Source organism: Ahaetulla prasina, chromosome 16 (assembly GCF_028640845.1).
Source record: "Ahaetulla prasina isolate Xishuangbanna chromosome 16, ASM2864084v1, whole genome shotgun sequence".
Classification (NCBI taxonomy): Eukaryota; Metazoa; Chordata; class Lepidosauria; order Squamata; family Colubridae; genus Ahaetulla; species Ahaetulla prasina.
Genome location: NC_080554.1, coordinates 642,429 through 664,518, shown reverse-complemented (window position 1 = coordinate 664,518; position 22,090 = coordinate 642,429). Strand labels below are relative to the sequence as shown.

Sequence of the window (22,090 nt, the reverse complement as noted above, 5' to 3'; positions counted from 1 at the left end):
TCAGCTGCCTTCCTTCCGCCTCCTTCAGCGCTGGGCAGGGGGACCCAACTTGAGGGCTTTGTGCAGCATGAAAAAAGCAAGCGACAAGGGTTGTGAATGTAAACCAGTGGAACCAGCACAATGTTACTAACCCTGATGAATCTGGGACTCGGATCAGCTCCCCCCTCCCTCCCCCCCCCGGTCCATTTGAGGTTCCATTTCTAATTTTTCTCAGCTCCTCTGACAAGCCAGCGTGCTGGGGAAGGAGCACGGCTCAGTCTCGGCTCCCGGAGAGCTGTCAAAATCTCAGCGCTGGGCTGGCGCTATTTTCAGCAGCCTCCCGCTAATGAAGCTGTAAGGCAGAAGCCATCATCCAGAGCCAGGAAAGGGCTGCCGAGGGCGATTTGGGCTCCCTTCCCAGGAGAGACACATCAAGGGCCCATCCCACCGGTGGCGAGTCCCCGAGTCTCCCTTTTTGCTAGATTTGGGCAACTGGGCAACAATTTGCAAGGACATCACTTCTTTTAAGAGCACCCCAGTTTGCTGATTTATGGCCCAAAGAGTGCAAATTGAGAAGCAGTTCTGTTGGGCTTGCATCTGAAATTGCTGTGGGTGAGCAGAATCTGTGGAGATTGCGGGATGTCAGCTTGTTCTTGAACAGAGCGGTGCAGTCCTGGTTTTTAAATTGGGGGGATGGGTCCTGGTTACCCCCCTACTTTAGCATTGCTTGCCTAGAACTATAACAACCTCGGTGCTGCTCCAGCCCCTCCCCTCCTCCCTGCAGGCCCCATCTTTACACCCTTAAAACAATGGTTGACCGAGGGGAGTAAAGGAAGAAACCTACAAGCAAAGAGGTGAAGGTTGGAGACCCCACCAGCTCTGCTGTGACCCTCTGCCTGCCTGCAGTTGCCCACCAGGGAGTCCAGGTTTGCAGCCAGTTACACTAAAGGGCCCGGCCCTCCTTGTTCCCCTCTGGGGCAGCTTCTCTTTGGACAGAAGCAAAGCCTTCCTCCTTCCCTCCGACTGCCCAGTTCTTGCCCCGATTTCTTTCCCCTTCTGGAAGCTGGTCTGCTCTCTGCAGCCTTGGAAGAGGCCCGTGAAAGAATTAGCACCTGTGCCTCATTAGCGGCACAGTAATTAGCTCCCTTGAAGGCTGCTAGGAAGAAGCCGCCAAGATCCCCGGAAACCAGAAGGCAGGGCAGGAGCCCAGTGGCACCATATGCCCAAGGTCTGGGCATCGCTGGCAAAGGCCATCTGGGGCTGGCCATAGATTGGAGGCCTGCCTGTGCTGGCTGGAAAAGAGAGGGTTCCCCCAGAAACAATGATCCGGCTGTCTGGCTGGAAGGGACGCCAAGACTGGGCTGCCCAGCCTTGCTGCCATGAGCTGGAGGATGCTTGGCATCACTTAGGCCAGGTGCGCCAAAGCCTCAAGCTTTGGAAGCGGTGCAGGATTCTTCCCCTACCTTGGCAAATGCTTTTTAGCGCGTACAAGTTATTTCACGGTGTATTAGTGTGTGTGCGTGTGTGTGTGTGATGCACCAACAACTCATATAATTGCTGCCCCCCGTTTGCTTCTTCCCTTTCGTAAGTTCTCACCAAGGTAAAGATTTGGAAGACCTGAATGGACGAATGAGCGCTCTCTAACCCAGAGGGCATAACTGCATGTAAACATGGCTGGGTGCTTTGAGAAATGAAATGAGGAAAGCGGTGATTGATGGAGACACGTTGAAGAGGGGAACAGAAATGAAAGCTATATATACTCCTGTCCAAGAGGGAAAAAAAACACGTTTAAGACACAATCACCGAGACTGTTGAAAAACGCCGAGTGTCAGCGTAGACGATACAACTGCAGAAACATTAAAAGCAGGAGGTGTTGTGCCTGCAGGGCGGCCCTGCGAATTATTTAAGGTATTGTGAAAAACTTGACAATTGGAAGGCTGCTCTTTATTGCTTCCTGTGTGAAGGAGAAGTGAGCAAGAATGGAGGCAACAACTACAGGTCCATTAATTTGTTAAGTGTGCCTGGAAACGGTTGATGCAGGAAGCGAGAATTTCGAATGTTTAGAAGCGCAAGGCAGCTTTGTGCCAGGCAGGGTGGGATGTGGGCCGCTCTGCCCGTCATTAAGAAGGGTAAGAATGTGACCCTATGTTGTACATTTGTGGGTTGCCCCCCCAAAACAGGGAGGTTAAAGTAAATAGGCTTGAATTCCGGTGGCACGGGTTGTGCAAGGACAGAGTTGAAGGTTAGTTTCTGAATGCAGAGCGCCGGGCAAAAAGAAGGAAGCTTAGAGACAGTTTTGAGCATGGAGCGGAGAGGGCGACGACGTGTGTGATGTTCTGTTGGCTGCTAAATTTAGAAATAAATACCTAAGGAATGCTTGTGGCGGCTGGCAGAGCTCGCTGTGCATTTATATGCAGATGTTGCCGCCGCTGCTCGGCTGAAAAAACGGAGTGATTTTCAGCCAATGTTAGCTTGTACGAAGCAGCGAGCGGTCTGGGCCTGAAAATTGATGTATCCAAGACCAAGGTAATTGGGTTTTGACAAGGAAAATGGAGTGAGGGATTGCAGTTTATACGTAAGTGGCAAGAAGCCAGGATGAGCAGGTGAACGCTGTGCCTCCTTGACTAAAGACGGGGGAAGAGAAGGGGAGATTTTAAGATGCCCAAACTCTGGTAGGAAGGGGAGGGTGGCTGGTCCACAAGGATTATTCCTTGGAACAATCGAAAGAGACGATAGGGAGGAGATCAGGTCACGAATGGATGCAGGCAGTTCTCGACTTACGACCACAATTGAGTCCAAATTCCCGTTCGTAAGGAAGACCGTGGTGGAGTGAATCTTGCCCCATTTTATGACTTTTCCTACCCTGGTTGTTAAGTGAATCACTGCGCTGTTAAATGAGTAACACAGTTGTGAACCCTATTTCCCCATTGACTTTGCTCGCTAAATGGACAGCTGTAAGTCGAGAACTGTCTTTAGTCCAGAGGAAGGTAAGAAAGTCGAATGAGATGGCCAGATCACTCAAAGGTGAGGTGCTGGCCTGGCGTGAAACAGCAAGAAGAAAATAAGGGGGTTTTCATGGAGCAGATAGTATGAAGAGTGTAACAAGAACCCCAATGTCCTTACCTCATCTGCCTCTCTCTCTCTCTGTATCCCTCCAATTCCTTGGCATTAGGTGGGCGAGTTCTCTTCCTGCAGAATTTGGGGGTGCAGTTGATCCCAGGCAAACTTCAGCAGTGGCCCTCCAACCCACCTACACCCCACAAAGACAATTAACTCCTCAAGCAAACAGAAGGCATCCTACACGGAAAAAAAGCTTGAATAAAATAGCTAAATAAATCTTTAATATTTTTTCTAATTGCAAATGTACATAAATGGCACGCACACGTCATGGTTCTTTGCTCTGGACACAAACTACATTCTCTGTACATTATTCAAACGCAAAACTGAAGGAAATGACTCAGCAAGTCCTGCCGCTCGGCTTCATATTATTATTATTATTATTATTCGTTATTATTATTTTATTAAACATACTTACAAAAATTATTTTATTATTATTGTCATTATTTTTTGCTTGGTTTCTTTTAGAAGAGGCTATAAAACACGGAGACTGGTTTGAACAGGGAGCAAGAGGGACCCAGGACGCTTGTGGGCGCCAGAGAGGTATATTTGAAGATACAGTGCTGCTGTCCAGGAGGGAAAAGGGAAAGGAGACCACATGGAGATATATTCCCCCCCACCCCCACATAAGTGGATGCCGAACCACAGAGCAACCTCAGAGAGTCCCGTTTGTTTGAAAAATCACTGTCTTTCCCCAATAGACCATCCACCCACCTTGGAGGTTTTGGTGAAGCCTTTTACCTCCTATCTTCCGGATAGGGGCCCAATCCCTGCGTCCCCTCAAGTGCCAAAGCCACGCAGACCCTCGTGGCATAGTAGGGCAAGGGATGCAGAATGAGGGCCAATGTCAGCTGCTTTCCTTTTGCCCACCTTCTGCACCCTGATGCCCAGGTGGGTGGACTTGCCTGCCAGGGGGAGAGGAGGGGGCTACTTAGCCCTGTGGCCAAGCCAAATCCCTCCAGCCTATTATGCTGGACAGATTGCCACCGAGGAGCTAGGTGGGCCCCCGTGGCTTGCTCCCCAACCCCAATGAGGGCTGTGATGGGGGGGATATTGGGCAAAACCTTCCCCCTGCCCAAACAGTCTGAAAGCAAACAAGACTGTCCCCCTTGGATAGATCAGGTCCAGACCGCCTGGTTAAGGGTTCAACTACACCTTGGCACTGTTTGTTCTTGATCTGAGCTCCTGGACTGGCGGGCCCTGGCACCAATGGAGAGGTGCCCACCTTCCCAAGAGCGATTCAGTGGGGTTTTTTTACCCATTGGGTCTCATCCAGAAAGCCAGACATGCCTTTGGGATCAACCCAGCCCCCCCGATTCCTTTGCATTGTGGGTTACAGTTGTGGGGTGCCCCATCCCCCCCCAGGGTCTTCGATTCAGCCCTCAGGAACTCAGTGCTGTTTCCACTAAGCTGGCTTGGCCCGAGTGTCAAATTAGGAACGGATCCTGCATTGGGAAAAAAATACACCTTTGCCTTTTTGGTATCGACATTTTCTTCCTCCAGAATTTAGTAGGAACCACAAAGCTCACTTCCAAAACAAGCAAAAGGGACCGGACCACGTGAGACCATCCATATTTGGGTTTTCACAGGGTGAGTTTGGATAGAGGCAGCCCCGTTTTTCCCTGCCCTGCGTGGCTGTAACACTGTGCTGAGCTCCCCTAAATCAAAGCAGCCGTTTTTTTGTATGCTCAGGCAAAAAATTAAGAGGAAAAAAAAAATGGCACATTATATTCGATACTTGAAAACATCTTTCTCCGTTTTACAAAGAGGACCTGTACAACTTCTAAAGATCAGTGTATTATATAAGGGTTAGTTGTAAAAAAAGAAAACCTTACAGATCGTAACAAGTTCATATGGCAGAAAGTTCAAGATCAGAGGAAAGGGGGCTTCGCGCACACACACACACTCCCCCCCCCCCGAGAACAAAAGGGCAGCGGAGGCCTCTCACTTTCCATTGGGAGAACGGAGCTGGGGTGCCCTCCCACATGCCCAGGCTTGAGGGGTGAGGAAGGGAGGCACCGGAAGTGAGGCCATCCGGTCGAGCACCCAGAAGCTGGGCTGAAGCAACGGATGGCACAGGAATTCCCTCCTGGCAAGGCCTCTGGTGGGTGAGGCCAGAGGGCTTCCTGGCGGGCAGGTTCCAGCTTTTGTGACATGACATTTGGCAAATGTTCCCAGCACCCTGGAGAGTCCCCAGCAGGACCAAGGACAGCGCAGTGGAAGGTGCCCACTTACTTAAGGTACGGCTGGCTGGGAAGGGCTTTGGATGGACGCCCGACTCAGAAGATTGGCTTGGCTCAACAGCTGTGGCTCTGGGATGGCAAGGCCCCTCAAGGGAGTGGTTGGCAAGGAAAGGCGCCCAGTCCTCTGCTGCTTTGCCCAGGCTGCCTAAGACCCTGCCTGGGCACCGTGCCCGAATGAAATCTGTGCTCCGTTTTGCACGCACCCTCCTTGGTGATGGGCACCCACCTTACAAATGGCCACCTGGGGAATTGGGGGCGGGGGCTAGAAAGGACTACTTGGAGGTGCCCAGTGGTGCCACTGATCTTTATGCATTGGTTCCTTCGTCCCAGAGACAGAGAGAGAGAGAGAGAGAGAGAGAGAGAAAGCGGGGTGCAGAAAAGTAGCATGATTGTCTGCGAAGGTTCGGGCCCAGGTGAGGGGTGTTGTCAGGATTAAACTTCGGGTCTTCGGGGGAAGGGCCCAGGGCCAGAGTTTGCACGCAGCAGAGCCGGATGGCGGAGGAGAAGCGTTTGGAGCGAGAGGGATTCAACGTCTGGCTTCTGTTTTTTGCCTTCCTCTGCGGCCGCTGCCTCCTACACACCTCGCGCACCCCGTCTCACAACGAACCACACTGCCAAGACGGGCCCACCAGCTCGGCTAGGGCTGCCCAGCGGTTCAGATTAGGGGAGGGGGGCCCCGGCACTTTTCAGAGGGCGCGTCCTTGCTCGTTTACTCTCTTTTGTGCGGCCTCTTCGAGGTGGCAAGCTTCCCACGTAGCACCCACACCCCCCGAAAAGAGGAGAGGACTCCAGAAAGGTCTGCTTTGGGCTTTGGGCCGTTTTATTCCTAACGCAGACTGTGGAAGAAAAAAGAGAGGGAGTTACCGGCCTTCGTAGGCGAGGGAGGCTGTTATTTTTCGTCCTCTGGTGCTTCTCCGGCAGCCATCATGCAGGGACCCGCCATACACGTTGCTGGAGAAACAGGGCTGCTAAGCGGGGCGGCCCCTCCCCGGCCAGTTGGATCCCGCTCGGGACGCGAGAGACCCCGCCAAGCAGACACCCCCACCCCCTTTTGTGAGCAGCTTTCTAGAAAGTGGGGGTCCTCCCCATCTGTGGGGCGGCAGCTCCCTTGGTGCTAGGAAATTGAGGGGGGAGCCGTTACCCCAACACCCCTCCCCGGAGGCCCAGGCCGGCAAAGCGGCTGGTTTCTTCCTTTTGCAAACCCCGCCAAAGATTTGGCTGCCTTGGTATCCCCTGATGCACTATTGCACTGTGCCCTGGTGTGGATGTGTTTCTTGGGCTCTAAGAGTTTCGTTTAGTAGCAGGAAGCCGATTTCCTTCCACTGTTGATGTTTGGCACAGCAAAAGAGCCCTTCGGCCAGAGGTCGTATGGCCACAACTGTTCTTCCCTGGGGCGTCAGGACTTCCGAAATGCCCCAGGAGCACATCAGGTGGGTTCTCGCTTCTGCTGCTTGGGCAGGGCAGGGCAAGAGGGCAAGAGGGAGGAGTCTTCTGCAGCTTTCACTTCCTTTTCAAACTGTTTGGGTCTCGCCAGCCTGAAGATGACCAAAACAGGCCTTCTTGCCGCTGAGCTAATTTGTTGCATTTGCAGAATACGGCATGCGAAACCTGTGCCTAGATGCAGGGTGGTCAGCCTCGCTCATCTCCTTCTGCCCTTTGCCCTTTATTTTTGGCCTTGTCTCCGGCCCTTGGGGCAGAAATGCGGAAGGGGGGGCTAAGTGCTGGAAGGGGGGATCCGTGCTGATAAAAGTTGACACCTCCCCAAATTAACTCTGCAAACTTAAACCGAGAGAGAGAGGAACATCTTTAAACGGACTTTGAACTTTCCGGCTGGGGTTGAGGTTTTCTGGCTGGCAGTCATTCTTCAGGGACTCACACAGAGACGCATCTAACACCTCTGCAGAGACTCCTTCTGCCCATGATGGAGCCCCTGAGCTGCCCCAATTCCTCCTCCGTTCCTTGATGAGCTCTGTTGGGGCTGGGAGGAGGTGCCATGCCCCGGATGAAGGGGGGACGAGGCCCCTGGCACCGAATGAGCACCCGGTGAGATGTGGCGGCGCCTAGCAGGGCAAATTCCAGGGTGGTGGCAGTGCCAGGAGGTACGACAGGTCAGAGAGAACTCGCTGTAACAGGGTGCTGGGCACGTCAGAAGTCTCTCCGCATTCCTGGCTTTGCTGTTGAAGCATCTTCTTTGGACAAGTGGCTTCGCTCCTGCTCGGTTGGAGGCTCCTGTGCAAATCAGCGCCATCCCTGGGCCAGGGGCTGCTGGCGAAGAGGGCTCGGGGGGGGGGGTTTCCACTTGGCTTTGCCCGCTGGAGGAGGCGGTCCAGGGGAGTGCCAGGCCCATGCCAGGTAGCTCACCCCTCCTGGGCGCTTGACTTGGCTCTCCTCTCGCTCTCGCACGCCCGCAGCAGCCGGTCCCTGGGTTAACAGCTGCTGCTGTTCCGGAATTCACCGCTCTCGGTGATCTGCAATTTAGTCGGGTTGGTGGGGGAGATCCCATTGCGGGTTTGCGTGCTGTACCTCTCTTTCAGCTGCGTGAGGGCGCTCATGAGCCGGGCGTTGGCTGCGTCCAAGGAGGCGATGCGTTTCTCCTGGGTGGCAAAAGGGGACACAGACGGTCAGTGCGAAGTTAGCCCCTTTCCTACTTTGGAAAGATTCTCCCCAGCTGAAGCGTTTTTGTTATCTGGGACAGGAAGCAATTTAACTTTCAGAACCTCGACAACACCACAATCTTTCCGGGACAGTTTCTCCCAACCTTGGTGACTTCAACTCCCAGAATTCCAGCATGCTACCTGGGGAGTACTGGGAGTTGAAGTCCAGCCGGCTGTGCGATTCTGGAAGTCCACATTTCTCACAGTCACCAAGGTAGAGAAAAGGGAACACACGCAGGCCAGGAGGAGAGATGGCAACGGGGACTCGAGCCCCTTTTTTTGAATTTGGGGCCATTTACTTCCTCTTTTCTAGGCTTTCCAGCGCCCGACATCTTTGTTTCCCAAGGAGGCGCCTGCGCTATTGATTTGCAGCAAAGGAGCAACCATCTCTCCGTCCGTGCCTGGCATGATTGTTGAGAGGCAGGTTCCCCTAGGAAGGTGCTTGTCCTCCAGCCTCGCCTCGGGCGGCTGATGAAGATCTCCTGGCTGTCTCTGCCTCTCGACCCTGAATCGATCCAGCCGGTGGACTAATTAATGGATGAGCTGGAGGGGGGGCGGGGGGCTCTTGCTGAGACCAGCAGCATCTCTGATTGCCTCTAATGGGCCAGGGCTGCGGAGAAGGGCCGCCTCGGAGATACGAGGAGCCGGGCAAATCCCTGGAGCTGCTCAGGTAGCATAGCCCTCCCAGCAGCCTCACTCGGCCTGGTTGGTGCCAGGGGGACCAACGCCTGTGTGGGCAGAAGCTCCACGTGACACTGGGGAAATGAGACACCAGGCAGCTCCTTAGTTTGACCTTCCTGAAAGTGGGGGGGGAGGAGGAACCCCTGGGGTGGAAGGTGGTGAAGAGTTGTGTGTGTGTATATGTGTGTGTGTTTCCAAGGTGCCAAGAGTCAGCTCAGCCTGGAATCCTTGGTAGGCAGGAAGAGAGACAGCCCCTTCCCTGACCCCACCCCCCCCGGATACATTTAAGAGTTACGCAGATTTGTGCTTTAGTTTGGCAAGATTCCGTCTCTCAGCAAGCAGCAAATCGGGAATTACTCCGAAGTGTTTCCTCGACCGTTTTTGGTCCCCTGCATTTAACACCCACCCTGTTCCCCATCCCAACGTGCAGCTCAGAGAGAGCGCCCCCTCCCCCACCTGCGCATCGATGATCTTCTGCTTGGAGTCCACAGCCGCCTGCATTTCCGCGTGATCCTTCTTGAGCTCCTCCTCCACCGACATCAGCCTGGGGGTGGGAAAAGGGGTCCCCTCTCAATGGTACAGCCTTTCTCCCCTTCTTCCCCCCCCCTCCATTTTTGGACACCCTCCCTTTGGTAAAGAAATTCTGGCTGCGCATCCAGGTGTAAATGCCAGACCCGCGTGGGCAGTGGTGAAATCCAATTTTTTTTACTACCGGTTCTGTGGGTGTGGCTTGGTGGGCACGGCAGGGGAAGGATACTGCAAAATATGCATTCCCACCCCACTCTGGGGCCAGCTAGAGGTGGCATCTGCCAATTCTCCGAATTGCTCAAAATTTCCTCTACCGGTTCTCCAGAAGCTCTCAGAACCTGCTGGATTTCACCCCTGTGCGTGGGCTATGCTGGTCGGAATGGGGCCCCTGGAGGCATCCCCTGTGCCTTTTGTGGGGGGCACAGAGCAAGGATGTCCCCCCACCTACTTACCTGCTGATGATGCCCTTCATCTGTATTTCCTTGTCTTCTTGCTGCCTCCGCAGCCGTTCCTCGCTCTCCTCCAGCCGGGCTTGGTACTCTAGCGCCAGCTTCTGCGTGCCCTCCTCCTGGCACCGGAAGCGCACTTCGTACTCCTCCAGCTTCTTGGCAGATTGGCGCAGCTTGTCCTGCAGCACTGCCATATCTTGCTGATACTGGGCGGGGGAGGGGGGCAAAGGGGAAGGGAGGAAAGGCAGGGCTAGACCAGCTGTGCCACAGCAGCAGCCCCCCCTCTTTGAAAGCAGGCACGGGTCTGTCCTACTATCGAGGCGAGAAGGGAATGCAAGAACCCCCCTCCTTTCTAGCACTGATGATGTTCCCTAGTTGGGTCGTGAAACGTTTGCAAGTGAAACCACCAAGCTCAGACAGCACCAAGGTCTCCTCGTTTCACTCCTGAACTCCTAAATATGCTTGGCGGGGCACCCCCGGGAGAATGGGGTGAGCAGGGCAAGCGAGAGGGAAGTGCAGAAAGGGCAAAGGAAGTGGGAGCGGGTGGAGGAAGTCCAAGGGATGAATTTTTACAGCTAGTTCAGGGCCTTGAGGCTGAGCGTCTCTCGGTCTTCCCAGGACCAGGAGCTCAGAAGGAAAAACAACCATGGTTTCTCCGTTACCTTTTCCTCCTGGCTGAGCTCGTCTTTACTCCTGAGCTTGCATTCCGCCTCCACGTTTTCCTCTTCCAGAAACTGCACGTTCATGTTCAAGAGCCAGGCGGCCGTGCGGTCCAGCGCATTGGGGTTCACCGGAGAAGGGGCCTGCAAGGAAGGCACCGCGGGGAGAAAAGGAGGCATAAGGCGGAAGTGAAGTGGACACGATGCCCTTGGGGGAGCAGAGGGGGGTGGAGAATGGCCCTCTCACTCCGAGTGGGGGTTCGGCCCTGCTGGTGTGGGGGTGCTCTTGGACATGGAAGTTGGCACGCCTGGAGGCTGCCAGGGATGGGAAGGCTGGGTTCGACAGGGGTCCCGGCTTTGCACGGGTTCCAGTGAGGGAGGTGGGCATCTCACATAGTTTCAGATGCTTTGCTTTAGCTGAAGCAGAGACCCCCTTCAGATGTTCTGTTGGGGGGGGCTTTTAATATGTGGACAATTGAGAGGGGGATCAGCCACAGGTGGCCGGCTTTCTTGGAGGGGAAGCCAAGAACCCCAAGAAGAGATGCAAATTGCAAGCCTTCCCACGAAGAGGTAGAAATGGGAGTGGGACATCCGTCTGGGGAAGACCCCAGTCCACGGAGCAGCCATCGTGGGACCCAAAAGCTGAGCCATACTTTCAAGGGGCAGCATGGCCCTTATTTGAGCTTCAGGCAGAGATTGACGGGGCTGAAGGTGAGCAAACAGCTCCAAGATTTACAGCATTAACTGATAAGAAAAGGCAGAGGTGCTTTGGGGGGAGGGGGGCGGAAGGCAGTTCAGCTCCCCCCACTGTGGTCCCAGGGCTGGTGACAGATATGGCTCCTCTGGAGTGGGCAGACGTAGCACACACGAGATCTCAAATGGGCATCCTCTGTGCTGGGTGAGCAGCGGGCAGAGACGGGTGGCCAGTGAGGCCAACGTGGGCAGCAGAGACCCAGGAGACGGGGGGTAGAAGCCAGTGTGCATTAGAGGGGCTCTGTGGGACTCATGGCCTGGCCCGCCTCCCCATGGCCCCCGGGCTGCCCCACTCACCTGCTTGTGCATGGTGCGCTGTTTCATTTCGGGGCTGTCTCCCTTGGAAGAGGAGGACTGCTGGCGCAGGCGGGCACCGCTGCCTGGCCAGTCAGGCGAGGAGGAAAGCAGGCCCCCGCTGGCCGGCCGGGGGTACTGCAAGGTGCTCAGCAAGGAAGGAGGGGTCCTGCCCCGAGTGATGGGCGGGAGGGGCGGGGCGGAAGGCAGTTCAGCTCCCCCCACTGTGGTCCCAGGGCTGGTGACAGATATGGCTCCTCTGGAGTGGGCAGACGTAGCACACACGAGATCTCAAATGGGCATCCTCTGTGCTGGGTGAGCAGCGGGCAGAGACGGGTGGCCAGTGAGGCCAACGTGGGCAGCAGAGACCCAGGAGACGGGGGGTAGAAGCCAGTGTGCATTAGAGGGGCTCTGTGGGACTCATGGCCTGGCCCGCCTCCCCATGGCCCCCGGGCTGCCCCACTCACCTGCTTGTGCATGGTGCGCTGTTTCATTTCGGGGCTGTCTCCCTTGGAAGAGGAGGACTGCTGGCGCAGGCGGGCACCGCTGCCTGGCCAGTCAGGCGAGGAGGAAAGCAGGCCCCCGCTGGCCGGCCGGGGGTACTGCAAGGTGCTCAGCAAGGAAGGAGGGGTCCTGCCCCGAGTGATGGGCGGGGGAGGGGGCGGGGGCGGGGGCTGGTCTATCCGCCGCTGGGGGCCGCCACTGTTCTGCCGGGGCATCGTCGGCTGCCCGCCCTTCTCGGTGACAGAGAGCTGCCGGCGGGCCAGTTCTCCGGCACGCCGGGCAAAGTCCTCTGGGACGCTGGGGTTGCCGAACCCGTGCTTGGTGGCCGCCGCCAAGTCTTCGCTGTTGCTGTGGGAGCTGAGCGAGCTGTGGCCCTCGGAGCCCGAGTCGGCCAGTCCCCGGGGGGACAGCGGCAAGCCGGCCGCCATCTGGTAGACGGGGTTCTGGAAGGAGAGGGGGGCCAGCAGCTGCGGCCGGCCAGGGGCGTTCTCGGCGTTGGGGGTGGTGGGCGTCTGTGCGGAGCGGCGCACGGTGGCAGTGCCCGTTGCGCCGCTCTGTTGAGTCCGCGTGCCCCAGGCCTGCCCGGCGGAGGGGTGGCTCTCGGGAAGCGCTTCGGCAGCCCCCAGCCCACCGCCCCCGCCGTCCAAAAGACGATTGTCCTGCAAGTCCACCATGGAGAGGCTCTTGCTGCCATTGGCCATCTGGACGTCGGGCTCATTGGCCTCCGAGTAGCTGGAGCTCCGGGCGGGTGACGGCTGAGCCCCCACAGACCTTGTGACAAAAAACAAGTCCTTGTTTTCAGGGGTTGGAGACGGTAACCGTGTGAAATCTATCAGACTGTGGGGGAAATAAAAATGCATAAGGAGAAGAGGAAGGAGGAGGAGGAAGAGAAGAAGAAGACGACGACAAAGAAGAAGAAGAAAAGGAGAAACGGCAGCGAGACAGAGAGAGAGAGAAACGCGCTCCGCAGAGGACAGCAAGCAAGCAAGCGCATCACATCCGCCATGCTCAGGTGAAGAACATGCTGCTACTGCCAGGAATCCACCCCGGAGAGCTTTGCACCCTCAGGGACCCTCGCCCACCATTATTCACTGTCCTGTGGAGCATTGCCAAGGTGTCTGTTCTTGACAGCAGGTGCCGTGTGTGTCTTTGGCCTGTGCGATTAAACTTTGCCTCTGCCCCCCGCCCGCCTGCCCGTCAGCCTCAGCCTCTTCCACTTTAGGGTCCCCAGAGCGCACGGGGGTCTCACCAGGCCCAGGACCGCCTCCCTGCCACCCCTCCCTGGCTCCCACCGCCAGACCAGCCTGTCCGCTCTTACCCAGACAGGTCGCTCTCAAGGACCATCTTCTGGAGCCCCACAGAGATGCCGTTGCCAGCATTTGGGGTGGAGGCGGCCGGGTCGCTCGTGACCGAGACCTGCACGCAGGACGGGTTGCTCAGAGCGCCGTTGACGTCCCTGAGGAGGCGCGACAAGGGACCCAGCTTGGTGGCCGTGTTCTGCAAGGGAGGAAAAACCAAGGTCCATTTCTCGAAAGGCCTCCAGCCACAGCGCTTCGGAGTCGTCACAGCTGGCACCCTTGGCGCCAAGGAAGCCCCGCCCGGCCCTTCGGGGGCTGTTTTGGATGTGGGTCTCCCCAACCTTTTGCTGTGCCCTGAAGGGCATTACCTGATCCAGCTGTGCCACCACCTCCCAGAGCAGGGAGTGCAGAGTGGCCAGCTCCCGGCCCAGGTCGATGTAGCCCTCAAAGCCGGCCGTGTTGGAGATGGTCTCTGGGTTGGAGATCTCCAGGAGAAAGCGCTGCATGTTCGTCCATTCGTGCTCCAGAAACTGGTTCATGAAGTACATGTACTCTTCCTTGCTCCCAAACCTGCGGCCCAAGGCAGAGGAGGACGATCGGAACCTGGCTAACGCCCGGCAGGAATTTAACTGCCGTCTCCAAGCTGGCAAAGCCAGGCAAGGTGGGCACTTTAAGGAGCAGGGAAGGCGCAGTGTAAATGGGGAACCTGGGCCAGGCAGGCTTGTGGGGTGGGGGAGCAGCCACAGTGCTCCCCGCTTAGGGCAAATGTCAACCCTAAGCACCGATCGCGAGAAGGGAGTGAGTGGGCACAGCCAGGCAGAACCACACGGTGCCCGGCCCTGAATTTTGGAGGTTGCATCATTGCGGGTCTATGATCTCTCTTTCTCTCTCTCTTTCTCTCTCTGTCTCTTTTTCTCTCTGTTTCTTTCTTTCACTTTCTTCCTCTCTTTTTCTTTCTCTCTGTCTTTCTTTCTCTCTCTCTTTCTTTCTCTCTCTTTGTTTCTCTGTCTCTTTCTTTCTCTTTCTCTTTCTTTCTCACTTTCTCTTTCATTCTCTCTCTCTCTTTCTCTCTGTCTCTTTCTCTTTCATTCTCTTTTTCTCTCTTTGTCTCTTTCTTTCACTTTCTCTTTCTCTTTCTTCCTCTTTTCTTCTTCTTTCTCTCTCTTTCTCTCTTCTCTCTGTCTCTTTCTCTTCATTCTCTCTCTCTCTTTCTCTCTGTCTCTTTCTCTTTCATTCTCTTTTTCTCTCTTTGTCTCTTTCTTTCACTTTCTCTTTTCTCTTTCTTCCTCTTTTTCTTCTTCTTTCTCTCTCTTTGTCTCTTTCTTTCTCTCTCTGTCTCTTTCTCTTTCATTCTCTCTCTCTCTTTCTCTCTGTCTCTTTCTCTTTCATTCTCTTTTTCTCTCTTTGTCTCTTTCTTTCTTTCTCTCTCTCTGTCTCTGTCTCTTTCGTTCTCTCTCTCTCTCTTTCTTTTTTTTAAGGATAAGCAGCTCAGAACTAGTCAGGAAAGCCAGTGGAAGGATTTGTTTCCAGCAAAGCTCTGGACTTAAGTAGCAAGCTGGTAGGGTGGCTGGGATCTGTGTCGTTCTCCCCCCCCCCAAATGTTTTTCTCACTTTCAGAGGCTTTAAAAAATTCATAATGGGGGGGGGGGGAGAAGTGTCTGTGTGTGCAGAAGGCTGGGGAGGGAGATGAGTTCTTCCCTTTTAGACCAAACCCCGAATTGGAAATGAGGAGTAGCGGAGAACCAAAGGCAGGTGCTTGGGAATCTTGACACTTTCAGGTTTCTAGTCCCTATGATCTCACGGGATGAAACTGACAGTGCCAAACTGGCCACTCAATGACCCCCACCCCCCTAAAATCAGCTGATCAACCCAGAGGAGCCTTACTTGGCAAAATTGGCCAGGTTTTGGGTGACCTTGGCGATGAGGGTCAGGGTCCGGGCAGTGCGGTCATCCGGATACTCCTGGAGCAGGTTGAAGAGGGAGGGCGACATGATGGCCGGGCAGAGGAAGCGGAGGAAGAGGGAGGCGCTGATCAGCCGCTCGCTGATGTCCGGCCGGCCGCGGCTGCTGCACTCTTGGCGCCATGAGGCGAAAACCTCCTTCAGCTCCCGGGGAAAGACGCTGCGGAGAGAGGGAGGCCGGTTAGAGAGGGGCTTCGTGGGAGGAATGGCTGCCCCCAGGGGATGCCCATGTTCCCTTTCTGGGCCCCGGGCATCTGGAGGAAAACGTAGGCACTGCCACCTGGGCATCTCTCCAAAAATAAAGCTGAGTCCCAAAGCATGGCTGGCTGAGGAATTCTGGGAGTTGAAGTCCACCAGTCTTAAAGTTGCCGAGTTTGGAGACTCCTGGCCCAGAGGCTGCCAGATCCCTCAAGATCCTCTGCTCCTGCGTCTGACCACTGCTCTGGTGGTTTGGCCACAGGAGAAGCTATTAAAAGCCCAAGAGCGAGCCGGATCAGTTGGCCATCTCCTGGCTGCTTTGCAATCTCCCCATCCACGGCCAAGGGAGGAAATGCAGCCAGCAGCCAGCGTGGACAGAGCAGCCCTCCGGGGACACTGCCTGCCCCCCAACCTCTCTGGGGTCGAAGCAAACTCCTGCCTGTCTCTCCCCGCATCCCCCTCCCACCCCCAAGCAAACTCTGGCAGCGCAACCCACCTACCAGTACGAGTTAATGATCTTGCAAAAGGCCAGTTCGCAGCACATCTTCAGGTTGCTCTGGTGCTCCAGGAGATCCGAAGAGGAACACTTGCTGGGATCCACCTCGCAGTTTTCGTCCGATTCGTACAGCGCCTTGATGAACTCTCCTGCGAGTGCAGGGAGGGGGAAAAAATAAACGGAAGCCAGTGAAGCCCCTGATTCTAGGGGAGCCCAAGGAAAGAAAGCTAAGGGGCTTCTGAAGCACCACCCTGGGGCAAATCAAGTTACTGGTCCTCATGACTGCTGCCAATCTAGAGAGGGGAACAGGGGAGCGATGTAAACAAGACACTGTGGAAGTTCTTCCAGTGACAGGCTCCCAACGCAAAAGCCCCCCTCCCCGAGCCCAAAACCAAACGCCTCCATTTCACGGGTTCCATGCTGCCCCCGCCTGCTCCTGCCCCCCCCCCCCAAAGCAGAAATTGGCTTTGCTGTCTCGGCTTAGAGCGAGCAGATCCCAAGGAAGTCGAGCCAGAAGCCGCACAGCAAAGCAGCTGAGGGCCACAAGCCTTCTGGCGATTCCTAGCTGTGAACAGCCGGGAAGGTTAGGAGAAGATTTCGTTTCGGTGGGCAAGAAGGGTTGCTGAGCACCCTGTCCTCAATGCCTCTTGGCTGGGGCTGGAAAGCCAGCATCTCAGGGGGGAAGTCCCCGCACGCAGCAACTCAGCTCTGCAAGGAACTGCAGAGTTCTGCAATGGAACTGGAGAAGCTCCGCCTTCCGTCAGGTTCAACAGCAGCTGCCCCAAAGCTTGGGAAAGCCCCTATGGAGGGGAAGGGGCAGGCAGGGCCCGATCCCCCCACCGCCTTACCTAAGGCGTCCTGCAGGTACTTCTGCCCCACCAGCTTCAGGTACTCCTCAATGGCTTTGGTGGCCAGTGTGTTTTCTCGGAAGATCAGGTGCTCGTTCTCCCCGCAGCGGTCGACCTCGGACATCATGAGGTCCGTCAGGAAGTCCTGGGAAGGAGAAGGTCCACTAGGGTGGGAAAGGGCCAAGCCTGATGGGTGCTAGGGGGACAGCCGGGCACAGGGGGCACTGCCTATCCCCACCCCATTCACTCCCTCCCTCTCTCTCCCTCCCTCCCTCCCTCCCTGCCTGGAGGGCCTCTAAGCTTCTGCATCACGGGGTCTCTGCTGGTCACGTATTTGGGGGGCAGCAGCCACCCAAATTCTTGCAGCCCCCCTGGTCCACTTCTGGCAGGACTGGAAACTGCCTTCCTTCTCCGTGTGTGCTTGTGTGTGTGTGAAGGCGGATGGGAAGCGCTTGGAAAGGAGATTATTTTGAAGAGCCGAGTTCAGGGATGAGCCCCAACCTCCCTGCGGAGCCTCTCTCTCTCTCTCTCTCTCTCTCTCTCTCTCTCTCTCTCTCTCTCCTCTCCTCTCCTTCACCTGCTCCTCCCCAAGTAATTCTGCAGGGATAGAAATGGGGAGGGGGGGGTCTCACAGCAATGCTTTCCCCCTTGGGGGCTCTGAGCTTTGCAGACTCGGCAGATTTTACGAGCAAGGAGCTATTAGGACCAAGAGGGGTTATGAGCCCTGAAAGCCGGGCAGAGTGTGTGGCTGGCTTCGCACCCCCTCCTCAAAACATTCTCTGGTTCCCGATGGTTTGCCTCTCGTTTTCCCCAGGCTGTCTTGTTTCCCTGCTTCAGCAAATGGCAGCCATCTCCTCGAAATGCCCAAGCCCCCCAGGACAGGAGGCAGCCGGCTTCTCTGGAGGTAGCAGCCCCACCCCAAGGGGCTCAGTGGGGCAGTGCCACCCCACCCGGGGACATCGTGAGGGTGGTAGGGAAGGGAAGGAACCCTGTCACTGACCCGCGTGGAACTCCAGTGCCCATCAGCCTAATCCATGCATTGGCTCCAATATGTTACTATGTCAAGTTCTCCCCTCGAAACCCTTTGAAGCCCCTCTATGCTAATGCAATCTATCTGAGCGGCAGCTTCACCTAGAACAGCGGCAAACACAATGCAGTTTGTGTGCGTTTCACGTCCAGCTGGCAAGGGAACGACCAGGTGGGGGATGCACCAGGGCCCAGCAGCAGCTTCAGGGCTCCCAGGCAAAGGGGCCCCAGCAGGGACCCCAAAGGGCTTTCGTGGGGACCAGAGTGAGGAGGGGGGAGGATACACGAGCTAACTCCCTGGCCGCCACTCACACCTCTCAGAAGGGCAGATTACAAGGAGGACCTTGACTGCGCTCGTAAAATTGATTAAAGCCATAATTAGCTGGACTAACAGCTCTTGCAAGAAATATTACCCAACCCCCCTCCTCACTCTGAGAGGAGGGGGCTGAGCGGAAGGCAGCCGCCGGGCTAGTGTGATTTACAAGTGGCCAGTGAACTCCAGCGCTCTTCTTCGAGGTGTCAACAAGGCAGAGGGGTCCTTGTAAGGGTTGGCTATGCATTCTATCCATGGGGAGGGGTCCCGAGAACACACCTGCCCCAGGTTGCCCCTCCTGCGAATGCCCAGGGCTGCTGCCGTGCTTCCTTGCTTGGAAGGGGAGCCTGGCAGAATCAGCCGGGTGGTTGAGAGCACCGACAACCCGGCAGCTCTCAAGAAATCCAGAGGACTCCCTCTCCCAGCAGCCCTTCCCGCAGGGGCCGATGGGCTGCCTCATCCTTCCTCAGGGTGGAAGTGGGGAAGGGGGGGGGTTGTCCCAGGAACAGCAGTCCAGACAGCACAACGAAAGGAAGTGGGGGAACAGGGACTCAGGCCCACCTGCCAAGACCTTCACACCCTCCGTCTCTTCTGGGTACAACAGTTCTGTCACAATTTAATTCAACCCCGCAAAGTCCGAAACGATTCAAGGGACGTGATGGGGAGGTGATGGTTTGTAGACGGTTGCCCAAGCTGGGTTTGTCTCCTGTGAGGGTGTGTGCCCCGTGGGAGCCTCCCCGCCCTTACCTTGGCTTTCCCCGTGCTCTGCAGGATGTGGACCAAAGCCGAGGCCATCTCCTCCTTGTTCTTGACGCTGAGCAGTGGCTCCAGCACGGAGCAGAGAACCATGTAGTTGTTGGTGACGTATTCCGCAAACTCCTTGTACGTTTCCATGGGGAGGACGCTCATGCTCTGGTAGCGTGACTTGATGCGGATCATGGGCCCCCCGGATTTGCCCTTGCTGGGGTTGGGAGTCACGACTGGGTACCACTTCTCCACGAACTGGCGCCCTGTGACGGAGCCAGCCGGGATGCTGACCAGCCCAATGAAGTTGGTCTTGTCTTTCTTCTTCTTCTTGTCCGTCTCCTTGTACAAGTGGACGGCGATACCCCGCAGGGGCGGGAGGTTGTTGAACTCAAAGTGCTCCCCCCAGAAGACATTGTCCGTTTTCAGCTTGCAGGTGGTGCGGGCGTAGAGCGCCTCGTCCAGGCAGAGTTCGCACAGGTAACGCTTCTTCGCGGGCAGTTCTTTGGCTTCGATAATCCACAGCTGGAGCATGTTCTCCACTCGCCGACTGTTGTCCTGGGAAGGAGATGCAGAACAAGTGACTATGGGCTTACATCTGCATAGATACATAAAGGGATCTCAACAGACCAACAATCTCTACCCTTGAGAATTTTCATCCATCTTCCTAACAAAACAACTTCTGGATAATATTCAGTGAACCCTTGGTTTACTGAATATTCAGATACATCAGAGAAATGTCCCAATTGGGTCGAGACGCTTGTGCAAATAATGCCATTTACATCAATTATATATAGGTAGACTAAACTGACACCAATGCTGTACATTTGTATTTAACAGACATTTGTATTTAATGGACACTTGGATTTAGTGGACTCTTAGATTTAACAGACATGAACCTTTTCCAAAGCGTTCAGTGAACTGACATTCTACTAGACTATGAGATCTGTTATCTTTGCTAGCCTTCTCCTTTAAAGGAAGTTGGAAAATTGGGGAGAACAAACAAGGGACATCTCGCTAAAGACCTTTCCCTAACACTACCTTGTTCGGGTGCACGGCTCGTCGCAGATTCTCCATCCATTTGTCGCGTTCTGCTGCAGACCGGCAGGAAAAGCATTTGCTCCCAGACGATGTTGTCACCTGCGAGAGGAGAGAGAGCTGATGGCCGTGGGGGTCTCTGGGCAAGAAAGAAAAAGCAACCCCCTCAGGTCCTCATCGGTTGGATACTGATGGGCCAACGGGATCCAAAGTTCGGGAAGTACCATCAAAAAACAGCCCCCTTTCCCGAGTCTACCCTCATGAAGTTGATAGTGAGATAGACTGCCTCTGGCTGTGGAGGTTTCATGCTTAATCTTCAGAGTGCATCATAAAATCAAGCAGGATCCGCATCTAGTCCAGCCATCCCTCAGTGCTCCTCCTCCTCCCTCCTGGCCCCCTCCCCAGCATGACCCTCACCTCAAAGCAGAAATCCTGGCCAAGGATACTGCTGTGCACAGGCTTAATGACCACTTCCTCCTCCATGCTGAGGTCCAGGGCTTCCACCGCGCTACCAGGGCTGAGCAGTGACTCGTGGGAACGTGACTCCTTCAGCCTCGGCATTAGATGGGATCTGTGGAGGGTGCGGGGGAAGAAAAGGCACTGAGAAGAGGCTCCAGCACTCAGCATCTCCAGCCACCCATCCGCCCAGGCAAGGGTTGCAATAAGGTTTCCCTCGTTGCAGTCCTACCCAAGCTCCCCCAGACCCATTTTGCAGCAGGAGCCTGCCTGGCCAGCATGGAAGCAGCCGTGACTGCCAAGATTTACTGCCTTTGATCACCCGCCTTGCCCACCCATCGGCACTCGGGCGACCGAGAGTCCACCTGCAGCGGAAACCGAAGGAAAAGTCCGAACAAAGGGAAGGAGGCAAAGCTGGGAATTCGGAAGGGGACGGAGCAGCAGGGTGGCCAAGAGTGGAGGAAGCCTTGAGTGGGGCACTGGGGGGGGGGGAGAGCTGGGCTGGCAGGAAAAGGAGTTTTGGGGGCTGGACTGGGCTAGGGGGCAGCTGTGAAATGACAAGTTTGACTTCAGGGACCCATCTTGGCATCTCCGGAGAAGCACAGTCCTCCCTCTGTCTGGAGGGTGAGTTCTTTCCAGCCCATTTTTTGGGGGGAGGGAAGGATAGGAGCTCGATTGTGATCTGGGGCTCATTTAACACCCCCACACACACCTCCCAATCTCTGGGCTCCTTTGAAGACTTTGGATGGGAAGGAGGAGGGGCGGGGTGTGTGTGTGTCCAGCCCCCTTCTCTTCCCCAGAGAGAGAGAGAGAGAGAGAGAGGAAGCTCTCTGTGGGGCAATGTGGGAGGAAGAATAGCTATTGTTGGGCTGTGTGGAGGGGGGGAGAAGCTGGGGGGAGGGCTCAGGGATGGGAGGGGGTGGGAGGGGGAACAAATTGGAAAGCCCTCCAGGAAGAACCTTTTGTGACAAACACATGTTGTTACAGGCATCAGTTGCCCTTTATCCAAAAACAGACCACCTGATTCTTTTGCTACCCAGGATCCAGATCTCTCTCTCTCTCTCTCACACACACACACACACACACAGAGGGGCTGGTAGGTCATCTGAACACTTTGCAGCCACCAGATTCTAATCTTGGTTCTCCAAGGAAGCGGCAGGAAGGGGGAAGTGGGGACTTGGGTGCCACAGAACCAGCGAAGAGACAAGCCTTGACCGGAGAGCCAATTGCAAATCAGAAAGCCACAAAGAGCCCCCCAAGCAACTGCATTGCCCCAATCCCCCCTCCGCCTCCCCCAAGAGGGGAGAGGGAACCGGCGACGTGGGAAACTTGCAAAGGAATTACTCTAATACAATGCTTAATCGATCCGTATCTGTTAATTGATTAAAACGCGAGAGAGAAATGGTCACAAGCGGGACTAGACTAACAAATACGCAGACAGGAAACACATGCAGTTGTATGGATGTTTCTAGCCACCTCTCTCTAGGCGTGTGGATTGAGAGCAAATATTGGTTCCAAAACAAGAGCCTGAAGAGGCATTCTTCCTCCTGCTTCCCACCGGGAGAGGATGCCTCTTCCAGGGGAGGCATCCTTTAAACTTTGGAGCTACGGAAACGAAGGGAAGGCAGCTATTTGTGCCCATCTGCAACGTGCTAATTAATTTATCAAGCATTTCTTGTGAAGAGGGAAAGGTTGGGAATGGAGGGGCTCCCTGGCTGGCACCCCAAACAGCAGCCTTTTGCACCCCACCAGTGGTGGCTGGGATGCGCCTGGCACTGAGAAGTGCAGAATTGCCACTGCTTTCCAGGAACGGAGGAGGGCCCAGCCTCTGGACGTGAAGTCAGCAAGACT

The 22,090-nt window shown here is 55.6% G+C and overlaps 2 protein-coding genes across 2 annotated transcripts in view; one reads left to right on the top strand and one right to left on the bottom strand.

Annotated features, from left to right (window-relative positions):
• TTLL11 (tubulin tyrosine ligase like 11) overlaps positions 1-3,281 on the top strand; it is a 28,304-nt gene extending 25,023 nt beyond the window's left edge. The window contains exon 9 of the mRNA XM_058159147.1: positions 3,152-3,281. Within this exon, the coding sequence (XP_058015130.1) occupies positions 3,152-3,252 (101 nt within the window). The 3' untranslated portion in view covers positions 3,253-3,281. The remainder of the gene's footprint in view (positions 1-3,151) is intronic.
• Positions 3,282-3,302: 21 nt separating this feature from the next.
• Positions 3,303-22,090, bottom strand: part of DAB2IP (DAB2 interacting protein) — a 63,509-nt gene continuing 44,721 nt past the window's right edge. The window contains exons 4-16 of the mRNA XM_058159149.1: positions 20,201-20,354; positions 19,787-19,885; positions 18,749-19,303; positions 16,663-16,807; positions 15,819-15,963; positions 15,044-15,280; positions 13,528-13,729; positions 13,180-13,358; positions 11,825-12,698; positions 10,314-10,454; positions 9,655-9,857; positions 9,131-9,218; positions 3,303-7,933 (exon numbers count right to left, since the gene is read on the bottom strand). Of these exons, the coding sequence (XP_058015132.1) occupies positions 7,766-7,933; positions 9,131-9,218; positions 9,655-9,857; positions 10,314-10,454; positions 11,825-12,698; positions 13,180-13,358; positions 13,528-13,729; positions 15,044-15,280; positions 15,819-15,963; positions 16,663-16,807; positions 18,749-19,303; positions 19,787-19,885; positions 20,201-20,354 (3,190 nt within the window). The 3' untranslated portion in view covers positions 3,303-7,765. The remainder of the gene's footprint in view (positions 7,934-9,130; positions 9,219-9,654; positions 9,858-10,313; positions 10,455-11,824; positions 12,699-13,179; positions 13,359-13,527; positions 13,730-15,043; positions 15,281-15,818; positions 15,964-16,662; positions 16,808-18,748; positions 19,304-19,786; positions 19,886-20,200; positions 20,355-22,090) is intronic.